At 47.1% G+C, this 23148-nt stretch overlaps 1 protein-coding gene across 1 annotated transcript in view; it reads right to left on the minus strand.

Annotated features, from left to right (window-relative positions):
- Positions 1–680: 680 nt before the first annotated feature.
- CAPN8 (calpain 8) overlaps positions 681–23148 on the minus strand; it is a 74722-nt gene continuing 52254 nt past the window's right edge. Inside the window, exons 11-21 of the mRNA XM_045397663.3 lie at positions 23128–23139; positions 20039–20250; positions 18243–18279; positions 13171–13239; positions 10017–10074; positions 8355–8419; positions 4283–4351; positions 3823–3901; positions 3118–3234; positions 2154–2212; positions 681–924 (exon numbers count right to left, since the gene is read on the minus strand). Of these exons, the coding sequence (XP_045253598.2) occupies positions 901–924; positions 2154–2212; positions 3118–3234; positions 3823–3901; positions 4283–4351; positions 8355–8419; positions 10017–10074; positions 13171–13239; positions 18243–18279; positions 20039–20250; positions 23128–23139 (801 nt within the window). The 3' untranslated portion in view covers positions 681–900. The remainder of the gene's footprint in view (positions 925–2153; positions 2213–3117; positions 3235–3822; positions 3902–4282; positions 4352–8354; positions 8420–10016; positions 10075–13170; positions 13240–18242; positions 18280–20038; positions 20251–23127; positions 23140–23148) is intronic.

Consider the following 23148-nt stretch of genomic DNA (forward strand, 5'->3'; position numbering starts at 1 on the left):
GCCATCTATTTTCTTACCAACAACAAAGATGCCAGCGTTCAGCTGTGAGCAAAACTAACCTGAACTGCCTTTCCCCTCTAGCTATTTGCCAGGTAAGAATTTTCCTCAGTACAGTCCAGCAGCCTCCCGTGTCTGCAAATAAGGAAGAAAGCCCTGTTCTCCCAGCATCCCATCCCTGCTCCCTTTCTGGGCTCCTTTCCTGAAGGTGGCCTCCGGATGCCTCTCGGTCCACAGAAGACCTCTCCTCTGAGAAATTTTTTTTTTTTTTTTTGAGACAGAGTCTCGCTCTGTTGCCCAGGCTGGAGTGCAGTGGCGCGATCTCGGCTCACTGCAAGCTCCGCCTCCCGGGTTCACGCCATTCTCCTGCCTCAGCCTCCCGAGTAGCTGGGACTACAGGCGCCCACAACCGCGCCCGGCTAATTTTTTGTATTTTTAGTAGAGACGGGGTTTCACCGTGGTCTCGATCTCCTGACCTTGTGATCCGCCCGCCTCGGCCTCCCAAAGTGCTGGGATTACAGGCGTGAGCCACCGCGCCCGGCCTCCTCTGAGAAATTAACCTACATTTTGTATCTTTCAGCAGTTTTGTATTGTGCCATTTCCCGAGAACATCTTCTTTCCTAAAGCATAAAAAGCCCAGGATACAGCCCAGATAGCATATCACGAGAGAAAGGCGGAAACCATTCTGGCTCACAACTTTAATTGATTGCTTTCCCTCCGCTGGGCCCACCGGGTCGGCTTACATAGCTCATAGCTCAGTGCTGCTGAAAGAGACCCAGGGCAAGAAAGCTATGAACAACCAGTGAATGCCACTGGAGCACAAATGTTCACAAAATTGTAGAGAAGGGGTGACAAGAGGCAAGCAGTGGGGCAGGGAGTGTCACTGATGTCCGAAACCCCAGGTCAGACCAAGACGCAGCACAGCCACTGCAAAGGAAAAGGATGAGATTGAGTTCTTGGCTTCTCAGGGGCTGGGGTGCTTTCACCATCAATGCTCTCCTGCCTCACATGGCAATGATCTTTTTATCTCCATTCTCCAGTAAGTGCCTTGCTCAAACATGGGAAGCAAGGAAGGCCTTCACTACGTCACTAACTCCTGAACAAGGGCACTACAGAAATGTGACTCAGAAAAAGCTCTAGACCCAAAGGGAGCTCCAAAAATAGGTATGTGCATGTATATTCATATACACACACACATATATACACACAATAGTGTATACTAATATATACACACACATATGTACACAATAAATGTGTGTATATATCTCTATAGATTCCTATATATGTGTATATATCTTTTCTTATATATGTATTTGTTTCTATATGTGTGTATATATATTCCTATATATGTATATTTGTGTGTGTGTGTATATATATGTATATTTAATGCACCCACACAACCACACTCCATTTTAGGTTCCATACTATTGTCCAGGTATCTGTAAGAATCCACAGGTCTATTTCTAGGAAGGCCTTTCCTGGGCTACAGGAAAGAGGTCAATGGCATTCCCACTTTAGAGAAGAAAAGAAAGTGGATGGGCACAGACAACTGGGCACAGCCAGTAATAACCTGGTGCTCTAGTTCTAGCGCCTCAGAAGCAAGTCAAAGGCCAATGTCTTCCCCTGCCTGGACCCTAGAGATATCTCCACACTTCCTGCTGTCCCCTCTGGCCAGTAAAGGCCTCTGCCATATAGGGATGCAGTGTCCACAGGGGAAGTACTCTGATTTTTTCTGCAAAAACATTATGTGGCTTGTACACAGTAAAAACACTCATTCATTTTGCATCTTCATTCTACCTGTTGCAATTTCGTTTTTGTTTCCTACATCCTTCCATGGGTCCCTCTAAGACAGCTGGTCCTAGAAGCCAGATACTTTATATTGTGCCCACCACCCACAGCTCCATCCAAATTAACAAGGGCTTGCATCTCTGAAATTACCTGAAATGTAGCTGTAGCTTTATGGTTACAATAATAATAATAATAAACAAAAATGTTTGGAAAACTGTATAACAGTTGCCTTCCTTCCCCCAGTGCCTGCCACAGAATGTGCACGGTATTCACATGGACCTAAGACAGTCAACAGGAATAAGCACCACTCGGCAACTACATGGTCCAAGAATTTCAGCCAGCAATTCATCAAACCTCAAGACACTTACCTCAGCCAGAGAGAGCTGCACCATGCCGTCCTTGTCTTTGTTCAGAAGGCTGAATAGTTCTAAAACACCAGAGAAGGAATGAAATTAGATAAAGCTGTTCCTGGACTTGGGAACAGTCAGAGAGCTGCCTCTGTCTACCCCATCCCCACCTGGGGAACTCCCCCTTCCCTTACAACCCCTTCCCCTCCAGTCCCCACCTAGCCCCAGGGACCTCAAAAAGCTAGATCCAGGGCACACGATGAGCTTTTGGGGGATCAGATGCCCCCCGCCAAAACAGACAAACCCCGTTGCCAGCAGAGATGGTCCCTTTGGCATCTCCATCCTCAGAAGCTTTATATCAGAAACGTGCAATTACTTTATCAAGGTGCAGTGTTGTCAAACAGATGGTGGTTGTCTTGCGTGTGGGTAATCCAGCCCCTTAGCATTGTCTCTGGCTAACTGACCTTGACTCACTAGAACATAACACCTACCAAACCTCAGTGCAAGGAAAAAATCCCTCTCTAATAAGATATCTAATCTCAAGGCCCAATATGGCAGGAAAATGCCTATTGCCTTCCAGAGGGCCCCCTCCATCCCTTCACTAGGAGGAATGCTCTCAATATGATCCGTATTGAAAAACAAATATAAATAGACATTAAAAGCCATCTAAGAACAATTACTGGGACTCATTCATCTTGGCCTAGTGACTGCACACTGTAGATACACGATAGTCTGGATGGCAGCTTTCTAAGTCTCCAAAAAAAGACAGCCTCCGTCCTGGATCTGGCCAGGCTGGACTTCCTCAGCCCCTTCAGGTCCAGTTGCCCCTCACCCACAAGGTGCCAGCATTACAGAAACCCTGTCTATCGTTTTCTGGGCCCCTGGCCTCCTAAAAGCAATGTCTGCTTCTGCCCCTTGGTCCTGCCCCTGCCCCACCTTGCACCTTGGGATTAGTAGGATGGCGCTGGAGGACAGAGTGACTCACTGAAGAGGGTCTCTAGGCGGATCATACAAGCCACGAAGCTGTCAAAGTTGATGCCAAGCTTGCTGCACGCATACCGCAGGGCAATGGTCTGCTGCACCTGGCTATTGAGGGTGAAACCTGAGGGCAGAGGGGGCCTGGGTCACGGGTGGAGCGGAGGACTCAGCACTGTCTCCCATAAACACTCAAGGAGCTGACATCGCAGGGGCCCCTCTGTGGTTCTGTATCAATCTGCAACCCAGGTCTGACTCTGCCTTCTCCAGGGGATCCCGGAAGGTGTCCTGCCATCCATCCCTTTCCTTGTAGCCACTCCTCATCAGGTTCAGCCTCATTCCATGTCCAGCACTAGCACCAGCACCAACTCAACCATGGGTGACATCAGCAAGCAAAAGCAGAGAAGGTGAGGCAGCTGCCTGTCTGGTCAGTTCCTCTCTGTCTCCTTCATAGCCCCATCCTCTGTAATTGCTGTCACCTTCCCAGTAACAGGCAGATATCTTGGAAAAATTCTAAAATATTATGCTATATGGAATCCAGCAATATTCTCCCTTTCCTGGACAGGGAAGGTACTCAACAAAGCTCTGTTGTTGCCTTGATATCCCATATAAGATAGCTACAAATGATGATCACTAGCAATCATCATCATGAGAATAAATATTTACAATGTGCACACCTGGATCCCAAGACCCTGTCTACAGGATGTGTCCTCACCTGCCTTCCTGAGGGCTGTCCTCATCTCGTGGGCATCAATGGTGCCCGAGTGGTTATAATCAGTTTCCCGATAGATCTCCTAAAGCAGGAAAGAAATCCCAAGTAGAAAACAGCCATTCACAGCCCCTACCAGAATCATCTCCCTCCACCACACTGCTTCCTCAAAAGGCCAGGGACACATTCAAAAAGAGACCCTATTGACTCCTCCCAAGAAGGTTTCAGAGCAAAGATAAGAGCTTGGCCAATGCTGGCCCCTTTGCTGTCTGAACAGCAGGGCTTTCAGGGCAGTGGTTGGTATGAGAGTCTCTCATTGCCGTCTTGTTCCTTCATGACCAGTGTGCCCAGGTCTCAATAGTTTTGACCATGATTAAGGATGTGGTCAGACTATGATGGACCAGGAATGAGTGTAAGTGAGGATTAGAACAGAAGAGAGGATGCCCAGAAGGAAGAGAAGAGTTACCAAATACTTCTGAATCTTCAGCCAGAGCGTCTTGAATTCCACCGGCCCCAAAGTGCCCGTTCCATTGCTCTAGGCACGTTAAAGACCAACATGATTGAGTCCAAATCCTACATGCCTTAAGGATTTCTTTCTCTTGTGAGCTTGCACGAGTGCCTTAAGGCCTTAGTGAACCTTCCATGTCTGTGGCAAGCAGAGCAGTAGGGGTGACAGTGTGTAACAGGTTCAAATAAAGATTTAAAAGTCAAACACGCACCAAGACCCTCCTCTGAGGCCAAGCACAGAGCTAGGAAAAAAGGGCAAGTCATGAGCTGGCCAATCTGCAAAATCATGAATACCCTAATCATCCTGGTTTATTTACAGGGTGGAGCTGTATGATTTGTAAATTCGCTTCTAGATTTACATTTCTGTGATTGATCATTCAGCTAATTAGAGTTTATTGGAATGTCAAAATATTATGGGAAAAGACATCAGGAGCCAGGAACCATGGGATTGGGAGTCTAAGCCACAGGATCTGCCGATAGGCCAATATACAACCAAACAGGAGGATATTATGAGGGATTTTCTGTGTCCAATTTACATTTACTCCACATTTTTTTTTTTTTTTTGAGACGAAGTCTCACTCTGTCGCCCAGGCTGGAGTACAGTGGTGTGATCTCAGCTCACTGCAACCACCGCCTCCAGTGTTCAAGTGATTCTCTGCCTCAGCCTCCCGAGTAGCAGGGATTACAGGCGCCCGCCACCACACTCTGCTAATTTTTTTTCTTTTTTTTTTCTTTTTTTTTTTTTTTAGTAGAGATGGTTTCACCATGTTGGCCAGGCTGGTCTTGGACTCCTGACCTCAAATGATCTGCCTGCCTCAGCCTCCCAAAGGGCCACAACTATTTGTTTTTTTAACACTGTGCTAGTCAACAGGGGTTTCGTTTTGAACTGCGCTTACGCTCCTAAAGTTAAGTCTCTTAGAGACTCTGCAATTTTCTCACCCATCACAACTAATCAATAAACAGTATGTACATTACAGCACCAATGTTAAAATTTTGAAATAGCCCCAGATACTCGGGAGGCTGAGGCAGGGGGATTGCTTGAGCCTAGGAGTTTGAGGCTGCGGTGAGCTCAGATCGTGCCTGTGAATAGCCACTGCACTCTAGCCTGGGCAACATGACAAGACCCCATCTCTGAACAAATCATTAGAATTCTAAAACAGACTGTCACTCTCACCTCCTTTAACTAGCCAAACAAAAAGTCTTGTAAGCCTCATCCTTTAAGAAAGTCGGTGTTATTGGATCTATAATCTGCACTGAGTGTTGAATGCATCATAGCCTTCAAATCCTTACTAATAATTCAACCAACACATCTCAGAAGAGTAGTGTGCAAAGGAAGCTAACTCTAGGGTCTAGGTACTCTACAGACTTGTATCTCATTTCATCCTAACAATAGCCACACAAGCTAGGTATCATTATCCCATTTTCCAGGAGAAACTGAAGTTCAGAGCATTTAGCAACCTCCTCAAATTTATACACCTCAATAAGTGGTAGAGCCAGAATTTGGACCCCTGTCTGTTTCTAAGCCTTTGTCCCAGAACACCAGTGGTCTTCAATTCCAGACAAAATTGCTTGCAGAGACCACACCTACGGAATCAGGATCTCCAGGAATCCGGGGTTTTTGTTTGTTTGTTATTGTTGTTGTCTTTGTTGTTGTTGTTTGGGACAGAGTCTCACTTTCTCACCCAGGCTGGAGTGTAGCAGTGCAACCTCCGCTCACCGCAACCTCTGCCTCCCAGGCTCAAGCGATTCTCGTGCTTCAGCCTCCCGAGTAGCTAGGATTACAGACATGTGCCTCCACGCCCGAGTAATTTTTGTATTTTCAGTAGAGACGGGATTTCACTGTGTTCCAGGCTGGTCTCGAACTTCTGGCCTTAAGTGATCTGCCTGCCAATGCCACCCAAAGTCCCGGGATGACAGGCATCAGCCACTGTGCTCAGCCAATTTTTATAATTGTTTTCTATCACTTTGTAGGACATGTGAAAGCCTGTATTTTTAACTGTATTTTTAACACCCCATGGGTGATAAAGTACTGATACATGCTATAGTACGTGAAACATCATGTTCAGTAAAAAAAGCCAATCACAAAGGACCACATATTGTATAATTTCATTATATGAAATGTCCGCAATAGGCAAATTTACAGAGACAGAAAGTAGATTAGTGGTTGCCTAGGGATGGGGGTGGGGGTTGGGGGAAATGGAGAGCGACTGGTAATATGAGTACAGGGTTGCTTTTTAGGGTAATGACAATGTTCTAAATTATGTGATGATGGTTGCACAACTCTGAATGCATGAAAGCCATTGACTGATATACTTTAAATGAGTGCATTGTATGGTATGTAAATGATATCTCAATAGAGCTGTTACTTTTTTAAGGATTCCATGGGTATTTCTGCTTATTCAGAACCACTGCCCCATACCACCTAAACTGTGGAACAGAAACTCCTGAAGAGTGGCAGAGAGTCACACTCCTCTTGGAACCGTGAAAGACACAAATACCGTTGGGAATAATGAATGGGTAGATTACAAGGCAACTCTCAAATCTAAACTGAAGTCAACAGACAGGGTTTGATGACAGTGATTCAGAAACCAAGGAACTATTTGCAGTAAAGTGAATCAACACTTAACAGTTCCTTGTGGCCCACAAATTAAATTGTTAAGCATGGAGAAAAGACACGAGGGCTAAAGAGCCCCAGCCTTTTGCAGGGAGTGGCAGCCTGAAGCTCAGAGGCCAAAAGATAGCACCAGCCCTCCATGGCAGGTCAGCCATGCAGAGGTGGGCACACACGCTCTGTCATCCAGGACCACTCTGCATGACAACCACGCAAAGGAAAATCCTTCCTCCCCCGCAGTTAACGAAAGAACCCACAGTAAAGATCATCATGGATTAACAGAGCTCGTCATGGATGCGGCCCCAAGGAACGGAGAAGGACCCTCCAAGGCTTCAATTTTTAAAGAAATCACCTTCACCATCAGCACTGTGACGAATGGCAACCTGGACCCACCGTAGGCAAAGCTCTAAGGAAGTGATGTTACACCACTCACCCTCTGTGCCTTCACACCTAGAAGGTTCGTTCCACCTAGAATGCCTTAACCTTCTCCATTCCTCCCGAAAACTACTGCCCATTTGCTATAGACTGAGTGTTTTTGTCCCCCAAAATTCATATGCTGAAACCCAATCCCCATGTGAGGGTATTAGGAGATGGGGCTTTGGGAGGTAATTAGGTCATGAGGGTAGAACCCTCAGAAATGAAATTAGTGCCCTTATAAAACAAACACCAGGAAACTCCCTCACGCCTTCTGCCATGTGAAGTTATAGCAAGAATATGCCATCTATGAACTAGGAAACCGGCCCTCATCCACCACAAAATCTACCAGCACCTTGATCTTGGACTTTGCAGCCTCCAGAACAGTAAGAAATAAATTTCTGTTGTTTATAAGCCACCCAGTTTATGGTCTCCTGTTATAGCAGCCAGAACAGCCTAACACATCATACTTCAATATCAAGTGAGGGTTAAATTAGATCAGGGAGAACAAATAGGTTTTATCTTGTGTGATAATTCTAAACTATCAGTAGTGGCTGTCCACAAGCCATGTTAACATTCTGAAGCAAAGATCAGATAGTGATGTGGATAGCTCAGGAAGCAGGGAGCAGTAGAGGGTGGGGGTGGGGATGGGTGGAAATGAAGGAGAGGAGGAAGATGAAGAGATGAACAGAGTGTGGAGGGAGGAGGTACGCAAATGCCCCATGCTTGCTACCTCCAGATTACATGATTTTAAATAAGTCACCTAAACACTGCACACCTCGGTTTCTTCACCTGTGAAACGGAGATAATCTCAAGCTTTTTGAGGCACATCCATGATATGATACATTTTTCCTTTGAGGCTTCAAGTACAATCCCTGACATATGCTCCATGCCTGCTCGTTCCCCTTCTCATTTTTTACCCTTCCCTTCCTTCTAGCTGGAAAAGGTGGAGGAGTCTTTAAAAACAGGACGAAAGTAAAAAAATAATGCAACATTTAAAGGATACATCCAACAGACTGATCATTTCTCTGCAAGTGTTGATGTTGAATCCATCGAACGTTATGTCTGTTCCTAAAGATTTAAATAGAAAAGGAGGGTGGGAATTGGATCATTTGAAGGTGAGGGAAAGAACCTCCAAGGTAGAAGACCCCCAAAGATACCATCCAAGAGTGTGGAGTCAAACTTGGTTCTGCCAAATGAGGAGAGCGTCATGGCAGGCTTGTGGGCAGATATGCCTGAGCCTCCTGCTGCCCTGGGAGATAGGACACACAAGCACCAGCATCCAAGTACAGCATCTGAACCTTGGCTTGGCTCCCTACAAGCCACAGACTTCAGCAAATTAATATCTTTGTGCTTTAATTTCCTCCTCCATCAAATGGGAATAATCATAACAGTAACAATAACCATAATTGCCCCAAAGACTGGTTGGGTATTAATTGAGATAATAGAAGTGAAGTTTTAGCCCAGGCTTGATATATGATAAGTTCTTAATAAAACAACTAACTTTATATGGCTAGGTATTGTTATAAGCACTGCACAGCTACTCTTCAAAATAACTCCATGTGGTAGATGCTATCATTATACCCATTTTATAGATGAGGAAACTGAGTCCCAGAGCGATTATGTGATTTGCTCAAGGTCACAACCAGTAGGGAGCAAAGCTAGGAGTTAAATGCAGGCCAGCCATCTCCACAGCCTGAGCTTTTAATCACAACATACAGCCACTCAATGACAGCTGCTGCCCTTCCTTACTAAATTGCAGGCATGTCACTGGAGCTCCAGCCATCCCTGGCCTCCACCCTCACCTTCCATATACCTGGGAGCCAAGACAGGTGCCAAAGACCCTGCAACCCCCTGTCTTTCTCTCCACCGTTCCACAACTGCAGGAACAAGAGTGGTTTGGAGAGGAGATGGGCCTGTGCTCTGAGCTCTGGGGATCCATCTGCTCAGCCCTGGGTTCGTCCCTGTGAAGGGTATGACTTGCTTCTTGGGCCAAGCCTCTGCTTCCTGAATTCTCAAGCCCAGTCCTGCTGCAGTGAGTGAATGAGAGCCCATCAGTCACTGGAAGACCTAACCTGGCCCATCCCTGGACTCGGAGAGAAACCAACTCCCTGTGGCCTTCTATGGGCTGGGGCTCAGAGGGGAGATGCAAATCTTCCCTCCTGAGTGCAGTTTGACCCTCTGACAGCTCTGAGGCTTGCAAAAATCTAAAGATGGGGAACTGAGGACAGTCTAGGAGAGTCAGAATCATCCCTCCTTCCTCCTTCCCCCAAGATGCGCTACAGAACTGGATCTTTCATCTGCAGAGGTTTCCACAATATCCAAGTTATTAATTTTGTGAAAAAATTTCACTTAAGTTAATCCCAGCCCAGCTCTTTTTCTCCTGGGACTCAGCCTGCAATTTCATTTGACACTATGGAGCTTTGTTCCCGCAGGGGCTGGCTGGTCGCCAGCGCCAGCCCAGCCTTCAACTCCACCTTCGTCTCCCCGTCTCCTGCCTCTCCTTCTTCCCCTCTTGTCTTGCTGGACTGAATCAGAACCCTGGAGTCAGACACCAAAGCCCTTTCTCCTATCTGTGGTGCTCCCAGCCCAATGCCTGCCTGCCCCTCCCTCACCCTGTCCCAGCATCTCCTACAGATTTTCTGAAAGACCCCAAGAAGGAACTTACGTTTGGAAAATGCCTCATTCAAAAGCATCTTGAGTGCATTGGCAGTAATCTCAGAATCCTAGAAAGAGGAACCCAAATGCAAACCATGTCAGGCCCTGACAAGTTGTTTCAAGACAGTGAATTAATGTAGTGCTTCCTCACAGTCAGACACCGGGTCCACTGGCCCTGTGACTTTTGTTTTGTTTTTGTTTTTGAGACAGTCTTGCTCTGTCACCCAGGCTGGAGTGTAGTGGTGCGATCTCTGCTCACTGCAACCTCCACCTCCCAGGCTCAAGCGATTCTCCTGCCTCAGCCTCCTAAGTAGCTGGGACTACAGATGCATGCCACCACGCCTGGCTAATTTTTGTATTTTTAGTAGAGACAAGAGTTTCACCATGTTGGCCAGGATGATGTCAAACTCATCGACATCATGATCCGCCCGCCTCGGCTTCCCAAAGTGCTGGGATTACAGGCATGAGCCACCGTGCCCGGCCAACCCTGTGATTTTAAAAGCAGGTGACATCTATAAAAACTCAAATTCTCGGCCGGGCGCGGTGGCTCAAGCCTGTAATCCCAGCACTTTGGGAGGCCGAGACGGGCGGATCACGAGGTCAGGAGATCGAGACCATCCTGGCTAACACAGTGAAACCCCATCTCTACTAAAAAAAATACAAAAAACTAGCCGGGCGAGGTGGCGGGCGCCTGTAGTCCCAGCTACCGGGAGGCTGAGGCAGGAGAATGGCGTGAACCCGGGAGGCGGAGCTTGCAGTGAGCTGAGATCCGGCCACTGCACTCCAGCCTGGGCGACAGAGCTAGACTCCGTCTCAAAAAAAAAAAAACTCAAATTCTCCTCTTCTTTTGGGGACCCTAGGAGCCTGGCCAGAGGTGTGTTAGTGCCACGAGTGTGGTATGCAGTGTGGCAGAAGACTGCCATGCCAGGGCGCTGCTGCCTTTCACAGGGCTCTCTTGAACAGGGATAAAGTAACAGGAACAGCAATGATAGGATTGAACCAGATGTGCCAGAGCCAGTGTGGAAGATCCTTAAATCCTCATAACAGTTCCACAGCCATTTTCGAGTTAAGGAAGTCACGATTTTGTAAACTGCTGAGCACTGTATACATACAACATCATTTGTCATTTTCATGTGATGTAATTGCTTGTGGTTTGTAACTACCAAGAGGCAGAGCTGGACTTGGAAACCTAAGGTTGGTTCACCCCAAAGTGCCAGCTTTCCCCACTGCACCTACAGGAATTGGTATTTCACACAGTAGCCCATCTCAAACCGGGGACAGAGATTGAGAGAATAGGATATTCTGTGTGCATCTGGAATAAACACTGAGTCAGAGGGAAGAGTCATCCCTTAACTCTCAGATGGAGGACAGATCTCAGGCAGGATGACCAATGAAATGCAGAGAAAGGGTGCTGGGCTGATGTTTGGGTCCCAGTCTGAACCCAGTCCCTTATTCATCATGTGACTTTAGCCCAGTCACTTTCCATCTTCCCATCCTCCACTAGCCAGACCCTGGCAATTCTACTGGAAATGAGAGAGGCGAGAGCTGCACAAAGCAGTGTATCCTCTGAAGACAATTGGCCTCACCCCAGCACAGAGTGGTCAGTCCCAATAATAAGGCCTGAGGACCTGGGCCGGGCACGGTGGCTCACATCTGTAATCCCAGCACTTTGGGAGGCCAGGGTGGGTGTATCACCTGAGCTCAGGAGTTCGAGACCAGCCTGGCCAACATGGCAAAACGCTGTTTCTACTAAAAATGCAAAAAGTATCCAGGCGTGGTGGCTGGTATTAGCTACTTGGAAGGCTGAGGCAGGAGAATCACTTGAACCCGGGAGGCAGAGGTTGCAGTGAGCTGAGATCACACCACTGCACTCCAGCCTGGGTCACAGAGCAAGAGTCCGTCTCAAAAAAAAAAGACCTGAGGCCCCTTTAAAAAGCCTCTGGGGTTAGAAGACCACCCCCATTAGCCTGCCAGGAAAGAAATGGGATGTCGAGAGTCTACATTTGGACCTTGACCCCATTTCTCATGAGGCCTTGTTCTTCAGCCAGCTCCTTAACCTCTCTGTGCAGGTCACTTTAAAAGCAGAGCAAGGAGAGTGACCAATACTGCCCCATGCAGCCAGAGAGAAAAGTAAGATAAGGTGCATGAAGAACTAGGCAAATATGAGCTTTTCCTTTCATCATTCTTGATGTTCTTAATAAAATATGACCCCTTGGCAACTAAGGAAACAAGGTTTTGTTAGCAAAAATACTGGCCTATAAATCCATCTAAAACATAAATTGGCTTATCTTTGCAAGGGTTTTATTCAATGGCTATGCAAAGAAACTGTTCCCAGGTTTTATTTCCTGCGAGGGATTCTGATGTCTTTTCTTCTATTTTATCCTTAAGTCAAGAAAGTCACCCTGAGCTTCCCTGGGGGGGGGGGCGGTGGAGACCATTGTTTTTTTCTCTTCAGGGTCCTTTTCACACTTATTATCCTCCAAAGAGCAACACATTCGCTGTATTTATGGGGCCGGTTTTGACATTTCAAGTCCTGGCTATGCTTTGACTTATGGCCCCCACCGGGCTGCTACCAAAGTGAATGCAAGGCAGGGCGGGGGAGAAGGATTGGGGGTTGTTTTTTCTCTGCTCCAAGTGCCCAAGTTACATTCATGTCAGGCAAAGCTTGGATTCCTCAGGCTGCTGGTCTCCCAGAGGGCAGGTAGGGCTGCAAGACAGTGACAGGGAACAGGGCTAGTCCTGCACACTAATCCCAAGCCAGGTTAGCTGAGCTGGCTTCCACTTCGACTGGGCAATCCCCACTCTGAAGCGTATCGATTTGGAGAGGTTTTGCCGTCTCAGCTTTTTATTCAGAGGCCCCAGTCTGACAGGGCCAATTTGCAAACAGAAAGCATTTGGCAGGACCTGGAGATCTGGCTTTTCTATTTTCTCAAGAATCAGTCAATGCAGCAAGAAAAGTGGCCTCAGTACCAATTCCCAAGCAATGTAGGAAAGGTCCTCGATCTTAAGACAGGATAGTGATAGACACAGAAGCTGGGGACCCCTGAGATCTGAGTCTCACCCTTTTTACTCCTAGAGACCTCCAGGAGTAAAGATTGAAGTGACCCGAACATTCCTGAATATTCTCCTGCCCACCTGGGAAGTCGTGTTTGCCCTCCACTCACCTTCTCTGCCAGCTTCTCAAACAGGCTCTTGAACTGGCTGTCTTCCTGATCCACCTCACTGGGATGTGGCTAAAAAGAAGGACATTTGCAAAGTTAAAATGGGAATCGTCAAGGAGAATGAAAGACAAAGATTTAAAATTCATTCCTTCATCCATTAGTATCTATGATGTACCTACTGTGTGCCAGGCTTTGGGCTAAGTGGGGGCACATGGTGGTAAACCAAGAGACAGCCAAGGTTCCGGCCCCCGGGAGCTTACATTCCAGCAGGGATGAGCAGGGAGGCAGCGCTGGGGCCTAGCAGTTTTCTCTCTAAGTGACTTGGGGAAGTGAGCCCCACCAACCCAGAATTTCTGAATTCCGGTTACCACCTGAACCACTTTCAGAAAATGACACCGACACCAGAAAATCTTGGTGTGAATCTCTGGACTCCTAAGGGAATCACTGATAATTTTCCAAGGAGTCTGAACTCCAGAAATTGCGTGAAAACTTGGGGTCATATTTAAACGCATTTTTGGCTGGGCACGGTGGCTCACGCCTGAAATCCTAATGCTTTGGGAGGCTGAGGCAGGCAGGTCACGTGAGCCCAGGAGTTTGAGACTAGCCTGGGCAACACGGTGAAACCCCATTTCTACAAAAAATTCAAAAATTAGCTGGGTGTAGTGGCGCACACTTGTAGTCCCACCTACTTGGGGGTCTGAGGTAGGAGGGTCGCTTGAGCTCAGGAGGCTGAGGCCACAGTGAGCCAAGACTGTACCACTACACTCCAGCCTGGGTGACAGAGTGAGACCTTGTCTCAGAAAAAAAAATTTTTCTTGGCTTTCATCAGATTCACAAAGAGCAACATGATTTCAAAAGTAGTTGAGAACATGGCCTAGTAGAAAGAGCAGAACTAGAACCCAGGAGTTTTAATAGCAGATTGGCCCCTTACTGGACACTATCTCAGGTCTCTGAACATCCATGGCCTCTACTCTAATATTGACTTAACCTGACCATTTTCATGGGGCCATTTTGGGAATCAAATGAGAGCTAATGTGAGTCAAAGTCCTTTGGAAATTACAAAGCAATATCTAAATGCTTCTGTCCAGAGACTTTCTGATGTGACAATGGGCTCTGCCCAAAATAGAACAATGCCCAGCTGTCACCACAAGACAGAATGGAAAAGTGACAGCTTCCCAGATGACATGAAATTTCTAGAAAGCCGGGTCAATTTCTTCCAAAACTATCACTAAGATGAGTACAAAAGGCCCAATATAGCTTGATGATGCTGTACTCATAAGGATAACCACTGTAGTGATAATACTTGTCTTTGTTGAGTACTTACTACCTGTCAGGTACTTTGCATGGATTATTTCATTTAATATTCATGACTGTCCTGTGAGGTTTGTCTCATTACGGTCCACACTTCACCAATGGATAAACTGGAATTTTAAATGTTACTTCATTTTAAATGTTATGTAACAGGCCAAGATCACACAGCTAGCAAACAGTGAAGCCAGGATTAAACTCCAGCCTATGCGTTTCTCCACCACCCTCTGGAATGATCATCACAGAAGATGCTCTCTGCATCTGACTACTCGCAGCCTCTCTGCGGCTGTTTCCTCACGTGTAGAATGAGGATATTAACGTCTACCATACTGTTTTACATAGAAGATGTGCTAATCCAAAAATACATCTAGATTTTTAGAAGAAAACATGATAAACACATCGTATCTCATCACACATCTATGATTTTAAAGTGGTTTTGTAGGGGATAAAACAACATTATATCATTCATGTAATACAGTATACCAAAATCTTGTGAGATGTCCATAAATTCTGGACATGGAGTAATATTCTATTATTCTGGGGGAAAAGCATAAAGTTGCATATAAAAAACCAACAACAAAACAGTATACGGATATGCACACACACAGGCGCAGAGCAGGCACCCCGTCACTATTGGCTATCATTGGACACGAGGGAATTTTTGGACACTGGGAATGAGGGAAACGTGTGTACATGGTTGCAACTGTGGTTCTTCACAATTTGTTCATTCAAAAAAAGATTTACTGAACACCTGGCACATGTTGGGAACTGTTCAGAACCTGCATCTGAATGCAATGGTGAACAAGGCATAGTTTTGTTCTCAAGGAACTTATTATAGTGGAATTTTCTATTTCCCTGATACGATCTATATGAAAATGCTTTGCAAATGGTATGGAAGCATGGCAAAAGCAAGGAATTATTTTCTTGTTATTCATTATATCACATGTTGGGAATATCTTTACAACCCTGCTCAAAGTGAACATGGCTAAATTCCAAGAGTCTGTTTGTTCACCGTGTAATTTTTCCTTCCCTCATTCAAAGCAGGTGATTCTGCTCTTCAAATGTCCAACGGTTCGTGACTTGAAGATTTCTGCAGGGAGTAAAACAGAAGTTCCTGAAGGCAATAGCCCTTCCTGTCTCCTGTTAAGTCCTGAGTCCCCTGAGGACATTATCTGTGTATTCTGGAGTGTGTGTGTGTGTGTGTATGTGTGTGTGTGTGTGTGTGAGAGAGAGAGAGAGAGAGAGTCACAGCACAGTGGTGCCCTAAAGAGAAAAAGCGGGGTTTCCCTGAGACCAAGAAGATGTTGAAGTTTGCAGGATCTTGAGGATATGGGAACCCTTGAATGGCTCCATAACCATGTCCTGGTACCTCAGCAGGGGAGGCTGGACCATTGGCCTGAGGACTCCCAGTTCACCAAAGATTCTAGGCCCCATGCTGAGCACAGAAGCCCAAGAGCTGTCAGTCATAAAGGAACCTGTGAGCTGACCACAGGCTTAACCAGTATGGACCCAGGACCAGAAGAGATTTCCTGTTGCTTGGGGGCTTTAGAAAACCCCAATACCATAGGAGGTGGAGATGGGAAGTCCCAGTAGTGACTAAGATTGAACTCCTGCCAACCTGGTGCAAGGGGGGCTTAGAATCAGTTAAAGTTGATTTAGCAGAACCCTGCCCTTCCCACACAAAAAAGGAGGGAGAATAATTCTTAGCACCTGAATTCAAGCTCAGCTCCATACTCTACACTGGCAAACGGCAGCCTTTCTAATATGCCTGGGACCCATAGAAAGAGATACCACTGTGAGCGATAAGTCCTCCTGGGAGCAGTGAGAAGGCTGAGCTGGCATCAGCAACTGAGGCGAGGGGTAGGAGGGAAAATTCTGCCCAGCTCAGATCACCAAGAGTCACAAGCACAGAAAAGGCCTCTGGTGCCAGGTATTGCCACCGACTCGAGGCAGGGGCCGCTTTTGACCACTGGCTGAACTACAGTGTGCAGGGAAGCAGTCACACCAGTTCAGAAACTCACTGGAATCACTCCCCATCAGAGAAATGCAAATCAAAACCACAATGAGATACCATCTCACACCAGTTAGAATGGCGATCATTAAAAAATCAGGAAACAACAGGTGCTGGAGAGGATGTGGAGAAATAGGAACACTTTTACACTGTTGGTGGGACTGTAAACTAGTTCAACCATTGTGGAAAACAGTGTGGCGATTCCTCAAGGATCTAGAACTAGAAATACCATTTGACCCAGCCATCCCATTACTGGGGATATACCCAAAGGATTATAAATCATCCTTTGCACATGCACACGTATGTTTATTGCGGCACTATTCACAATAGCAAAGACTTTGGAATCAACCCAAATGTCCATCAGTGACAGATTGGATTAAGAAAATGTGGTATATATACACCATGGAATACTATGCAGCCATAAAAAAGGATGAGTTCGTGTCCTTTGTAGGGACATGGATGCAGCTGGAAACCATCATTCTCAGCAAACTATCGCAAGAACAGAAAACCAAATACCGCATGTTCTCACTCATAGGTGGGAATTGAACAATGAGATCATTTGGACACAGGAAGGGGAACATTACATACCGGGGCCTATTGTGGGGAGGGAGGTGGAGGGAGGGATAGCATTAGGAGATATACCTAATGTAAATGACGAGTTAATGGGTGCAGCACACCAACATGGCACATGTATACATATGTAACAAAACTGCACATTGTGCACATGTACCCTAGAACTTAAAGTATAATAATAAAAAAAAAAACCTTCAAAAAAAAAAAAAGAAAAAACAGACATGGGACATGCATTTTCTATCTGATAAACTCGCAGTAAAAACCCCCAGGGCAAGATGGATCCTTATTTGGCACCATCTCATGCATCGGCAGAAACAGGAGCCTGTAAATTTGACACGTGTCAAATCACAGAATATATCTGCCCTTACCCCCATTCAGCCGAAGATGCCAAGCCCAGCAGCTGGGAGCACTCCGTGTGGCATCTGCAGCCAGAGACACGTCAGTGTTGGACGGAGGGGTGCAAGCTGGGCCTGTGCCCCCATGTAGGTGGTCCTGCCCCACCCCAGGCCCACTGGCCACAGACACAGCATGGCTCTCAGGGAGCAGCAGCACCCAACATACCCATCACCCGGCACACCACCATCTGAGGGCAAGGACAGTACATTAAGACACAGTGAGGGATAAAGGGAGTCAGGTGGTGAACCCACACCGCAAACCCTACATATTTCTTCCTCCAAAGTCGGCTCAGAACTATCTCCTCCATGGGGCTTTCCCAGACTAGGCACTCCCCCAGCACCCCTCAGACTACACGTCCTTAAGTTTAGATGGGTTTTCTGGTGTGTTCTTTTCTTCATCTTTTGTGTATATTTTCATCATTTGTCCTCCAAAAGACTGGAGGTCAATCCAAGAGCAGGACACTGGATCTGTTCTCCCGCGGATTTCTCTATCCTTCACAGCACAGCTTAGGCACAGTGGGTGCTCTATCTGTGGGTCCTGCTTATCAAACGTGGAAGACGACGCTAAGACCTCCCCCAGGGGATAGGGATATATTACAAAGCCTGGGTTCCAGGGCTACTTCTGTCTCATCTTCATCAGGAAGAGACAGGGACTAGAAAATGTTGTGGCCCTAACTAATAAGAAGTTACCATCCTTAATACATAAAGAATTCTGAGGAATCAATAAGAAACCTGGAATGACTGCTATGCAACAGTGTCAGAGTTTGGCATACAAAAAGATTGCATACCTCATGTGGGTTTCCAGCTACCACATCCCCAATTTCTCTGAAATACAAAGAAAGAAATAAACCTAACATGAGTACAGAAAGTACAGCTAATGGCTGGCTTCTTCGAGGAAGATTTTGGCCCTTCTGAGAGATTGGCCTCACACCCCAGACTTCATTTCCTACTAAAAACTGCATAAACAGAATCTTTAGCCAGGATTCGTCTCCCTCACCTCCCCAACCTCCACCCCACCCAGAGTTTTTCATCAGAGACAAGAGCTTCCCAGTGCAATTGGCCCTTCAAGGATTCCAGAGTGTTCACCCTGATGGGTCACTCCCAGGGACAAGAATGGTAACTGGGGTAAGGTAGGGAGAGAATTCCCCAGAAGGATGATCCCTGTTGACATGTCCTCTGGGGACTGAGCCAGCAAGCTCACAGTCGTTGCAGGGGTGCATAGATGTTGTGTGTGCTGTGGGGTGTGTGTGTGTGTGTATCGTATGTATGTGGTGTGTGTGAATGATATGTATATAGTGTGTATGTGGTATGAGGGTGTGCTGTGTGATTGTGTGGCGTGTACACTGTATGTACATGGTGTGTGTGAGTGGTGTACAGTGTGTGTACTGTATGATGTGTGATGTGTGCAGTGTCTACGTATGGTGTGTGGTGTGTTTGGTGTGTGTGATATGTAATGTGTGGTGTGCATGTGCTTATAGTATGTTTGCTGTGTGTGTGGTATACATGTTGTGTGTGTGATGTATATGTGTGGTGTGTATGTGTAGTGTGTATAGTTTGTGTAGTATGTGATGTGTGTGATATGTAATACATAATGTTCATGTGTGTGTGGTGTGTGGTGTATGTGTGTGCATGGTGTGTCCATGGTGTGTGTAAATGGCATGTGTATAGTTATGTATGGGGAATGTATGTGGTATATAGTGTGCAGTGTATGACTGGTGTTAGTGTGTGTATGTGTGTGTACATGGTGTATGTGTATCATGGTATGTTGTATGTACATGGTGTGTACATGTGGTGTATACCTGGTGTGTGTGTGTTGTGTATGTGTGGTGTGTGTGCATATGTGTGGTGTATATGTTACGTGTGAGTGGAGTATGAGTGTGGTATGTGGTATGTATATGTGTGTAGGTGGTACATGTCATGTGTATATGTGTGTGGTGTATACATGGTGTGTGTGAGTGGAGCATGTGTGTGGTGTATGTGTGTGAGTGGAGAATGTGCACGTTGTGTATGTGTTTGTGGTGTGTATATGTGGCATGTGGTGTGTATGTATGTAGTGCATGTGTGTGGTGTGTACATACATGGTGTGTGTGAGTGGAGTGTGTGTGTTGTGTATGTATGTGGTGTGTAGTGTGTGTGTGATGTATGTGTGTGGTATGTGGTACATGTTTGTGTGGCGTGTATGTGTGTGGTGTGTATGTGTGTGGTACATGGTGTGTATGTGTGTGGCATGTGGTGTGTATGTGTGTATGTGTGGTGTGTATATGGGGGGTGTATGTGAGGGGAGGAGGGGTTCTCCGGTCCAGGTCCCGCTCTCAGGGCCTCACATGCTCCTTCTGCAGGGGTGGAAGCCCCAGTCCAGGCCGCTGCTGGTCTCCTGGTTCCCTTTCTCTCCTTGACCTATAGAGCAAGGTGGAGGGGTAGGAGGGGGATACCCAGCGAAGGGTCCTTTGGCTTTGTAGTTTCTTAGAGCTTTTTTCTGGGAATATGTACTGGAAACTGGGGTGGGTCCTGCACCTGCATGGGGCCACTTCTCTTTGTGGGCCCACAGACAACTGTTCCCCACCACGGAGGGAAGGAGACGCACAGGGCCTGGGCCTTCTTCTCCGAGAACACTCTCAAGCAGAACTCGCCGTCTTTGAAGGGCTCAAACGTGGATGGCACCACCAGGTACTCCCCAGGGGGCAGCCGGGCCCGGCCAGAGACCTCCCGCAGGTTGACATAGGTGCTGGTGCGCGCCAAGGGCTGGTAGTCCAGGAAGAAATCCCGGCCCACATGTGCATCCGTGTGGCTCTCCAGCTGCACAAAACAACAGGCAGAGTCAATTTATTGCTAAATCCTGGAAGATGAGAGCCCAAGAGTTCAGCTTTATCGTGCTGATTTAGGAATTATTGATTTTTACCGTTGCACTAAGAATCAGGAGGCCACGGATTCTGTTGTGAACTCACTGTATGTCAATCATCAAGTGTATTTTGAGTGCCTTCTGGGTGCCAGGCCCTGTTTGAGGCATTGATCTTGCCTTTGTGACCTTGACCTGTGGGCCTCCCCAGTTAAACGAAGGTTGAGTAGCAGGATCTCTAGTGTGCGCTCAGCTTCTGTCTGGATATTTTTCCTCTCTAATCCAATAGATTCTTTTATTCTGCAGCTGTCTCTGGGAGTGTGGCATTGACCTTCCCAGTATAGGCCCAAGGCTGGAGAAAAGAGCTTAAATCCTAGTCCTCAAGCAAAAGCTGCCACAAAAACTTGCTCACCTTTGACTATCTGGGAAAACTGCTCTGCAAAGAGACTACGATGGTCAGTCTGGGAGCCCAGGGAGGCAGCTCTAAAAGAGACAGGCAGAGGGGGCAGCCACAGCTAGGCCTAATCCGGAGTCCCCCCAGCCTCCCCAGGGCCTCGACTCTCCTCAACAGGCGATGATGCTCTCCAGGACCCACTTATTTGTTGCGGGGAGGTGGGAGGCTGTTGGTGCATGACACAGGCTAATTAGTGTCTGCAGAGTGCTTCCAAAACACAGGTGCCAACATTATTATTGCTGTAATTAAGCCTCCCCATAGCACTGCGTCTTTACGATCAATCTTCATCAAGATGCCTGTGACAGAGGCCAGGTGCTGATACGCTGCAAGGGCTATAACTTCTGTGTGACCTGGAGCTGAAATGTCCACCCCAGAGTGGACAGTGTTCACTCGTGGTCATCAGACCCTCTTTGGATTACAGATCTGCTAAGCAAAGAAGGAAGCAGGCCACCTGCCCCCACTACCCTAGCCAGGACTCCACATAGAGCCCCCAGGAAGTCCTCACTGACCCGGCCACTAGGGTGCCCACAGTGCTTGAGATTCTCCCTAAAAATGCTTACACTCTGGGCAGGAGAATGCTGGCGGTGTGGCCAGTGAGGACGTGACCAAGGCCTACACGTCATGAGTTAAAGGTCATTCTTGCCATACCTGATGGTAGCAAAGGGAGGAGACAGGGCACTGGCAGGAGAAAACACTCAGGAGAGTTGAAGTAGGGAAGCTACTCTAATTTGGCTTGGGTTGGGAAGGGGGCAAACTGAATTCCAGCAAGAATCCAGGGTGGAGCAGGTTAGAGAAGTCCTATTTGGGAGGCCAGAGTGGGGATTGAAGAACACTGAGGCAAGATCTAGGTAAGACTCTGTCCTACCAGGAACCCCAAGTAAGCAGGTGCCACAAGGTCCCTGGTCCCCACATCTGCCCATGACATAGCACAGCTCAAAGTGACAGGATGGAGGTTGGGCAGGCTTAACTAAGGGTGGCTGTCAGTGTGGGGTCAGGATCAACAGCAGCACCCCAGGGTAACTTGTTAGAATGCAAATTCTCAGGCCCCACCCTAGACTGAAAGAATCAGAAACTCCAGGAGCAGGGCCCAAAAATCTATGCTTTAAAAAACATTCTAGGGGATTCAGAAGCACATTCTAAGTTTGACAACTGTTGTCCTGAAGGCCCCCTGGCACTTGCAGAGCACAGGATCCAGGGTGACACATTGAGGGCACTGTGAGGTGCTGCTGGAGAAAGCTCCATTGTGTGCGTATGTCACCTCTCACTCATAGAAATGGGGCATTTCTGATGGGAACCACCATCACCCAGACTTAACTCAGCTTTGGTTTTAATTATTTTCTGGTACTAGTGAGGTAGGAGGTAAGACTCAACTCCTAGCAGGAGGCTGGACCAAATGGAGCACTAGCTGAAACAGGGAAGAGGTGAAAGCACCTCTCCATAAGACATAACCACCAGTGTGCCATATCAGTTTACTGTTGCCTTGGCAACATCCAGAAGTTACTGCCCCTTTCCATGGCAACAACCTGACAACCCAGATGTTAACACTCTTTTTCTAGAAATTTCTGCATAATCTGCCCCTTAATTTGCATATAATTAAAAGTTGGTATGAGTGTGGAACTGCCTGTCAGCTGCTACTCTGGGCTCACTGGCTATGAGGTAGCCCTGCTCTGCAAGGACCTCTGCTGCTGCTCTACCCTGCCACTTCAATAAAAGTTGCTGTCTAACACCACTGGCTGGTCCTTGAATTTTTTCCTGGGTGAAGCCAAGAACCCTCCCAGGCTAAGCCCCAATTTGAGGGCTCACCTGTCCTGCATCGGTAAGAGGTATTTGCTCTAAACCATTCACTTGCTTGTCTGTTCCCTCCGTAATAATAACATGCACTTTGTGAGCCAAGGGCAGACGGACCAGTAATCTGCAGCCTTGGACCAAGGCATACACTAGACTTGATGAATTGAGCCTTGTTGGCACATGCTTCATGGCTAGCCAAGCTTGAAAACTCAGAAGAACTGGGGTAAAGCTGCAGCAGGGTGGATACACCTCTACCTAATTAGTGCAACTGACTCCAGCTGGAGGAAGCCCAGATAGAACACTGGTTCTCAACCTTGGCTGCCCATTGGAATCACATTGTTCAGACCACCAGGGTATGGGGGAAAAGGTCACCACTGTTCCTTCCATGAGGGCCTGACAGATGGGACTTGCAATGGTCCTCACCCACTCTCAGAGCTACCAGCCTACTTATGTGGTTTGATTCATGACTGGATCATGTAAGAGCTGTGGAACAACCAGCTTCTATCACAGGAAACAGATGCTGCCGGCTGCCCATCCTGAAGGCAGCCAAACTATTTCTCACCAAAGGAAGGAATTTCTGTCAGCACTCACATACCTCCTTGGGAACCTGTGGGGA

The sequence above is a fragment of the Macaca fascicularis genome, chromosome 1, assembly GCF_037993035.2.
Source record: "Macaca fascicularis isolate 582-1 chromosome 1, T2T-MFA8v1.1".
In the NCBI taxonomy this organism is placed as follows: domain Eukaryota; kingdom Metazoa; phylum Chordata; class Mammalia; order Primates; family Cercopithecidae; genus Macaca; species Macaca fascicularis.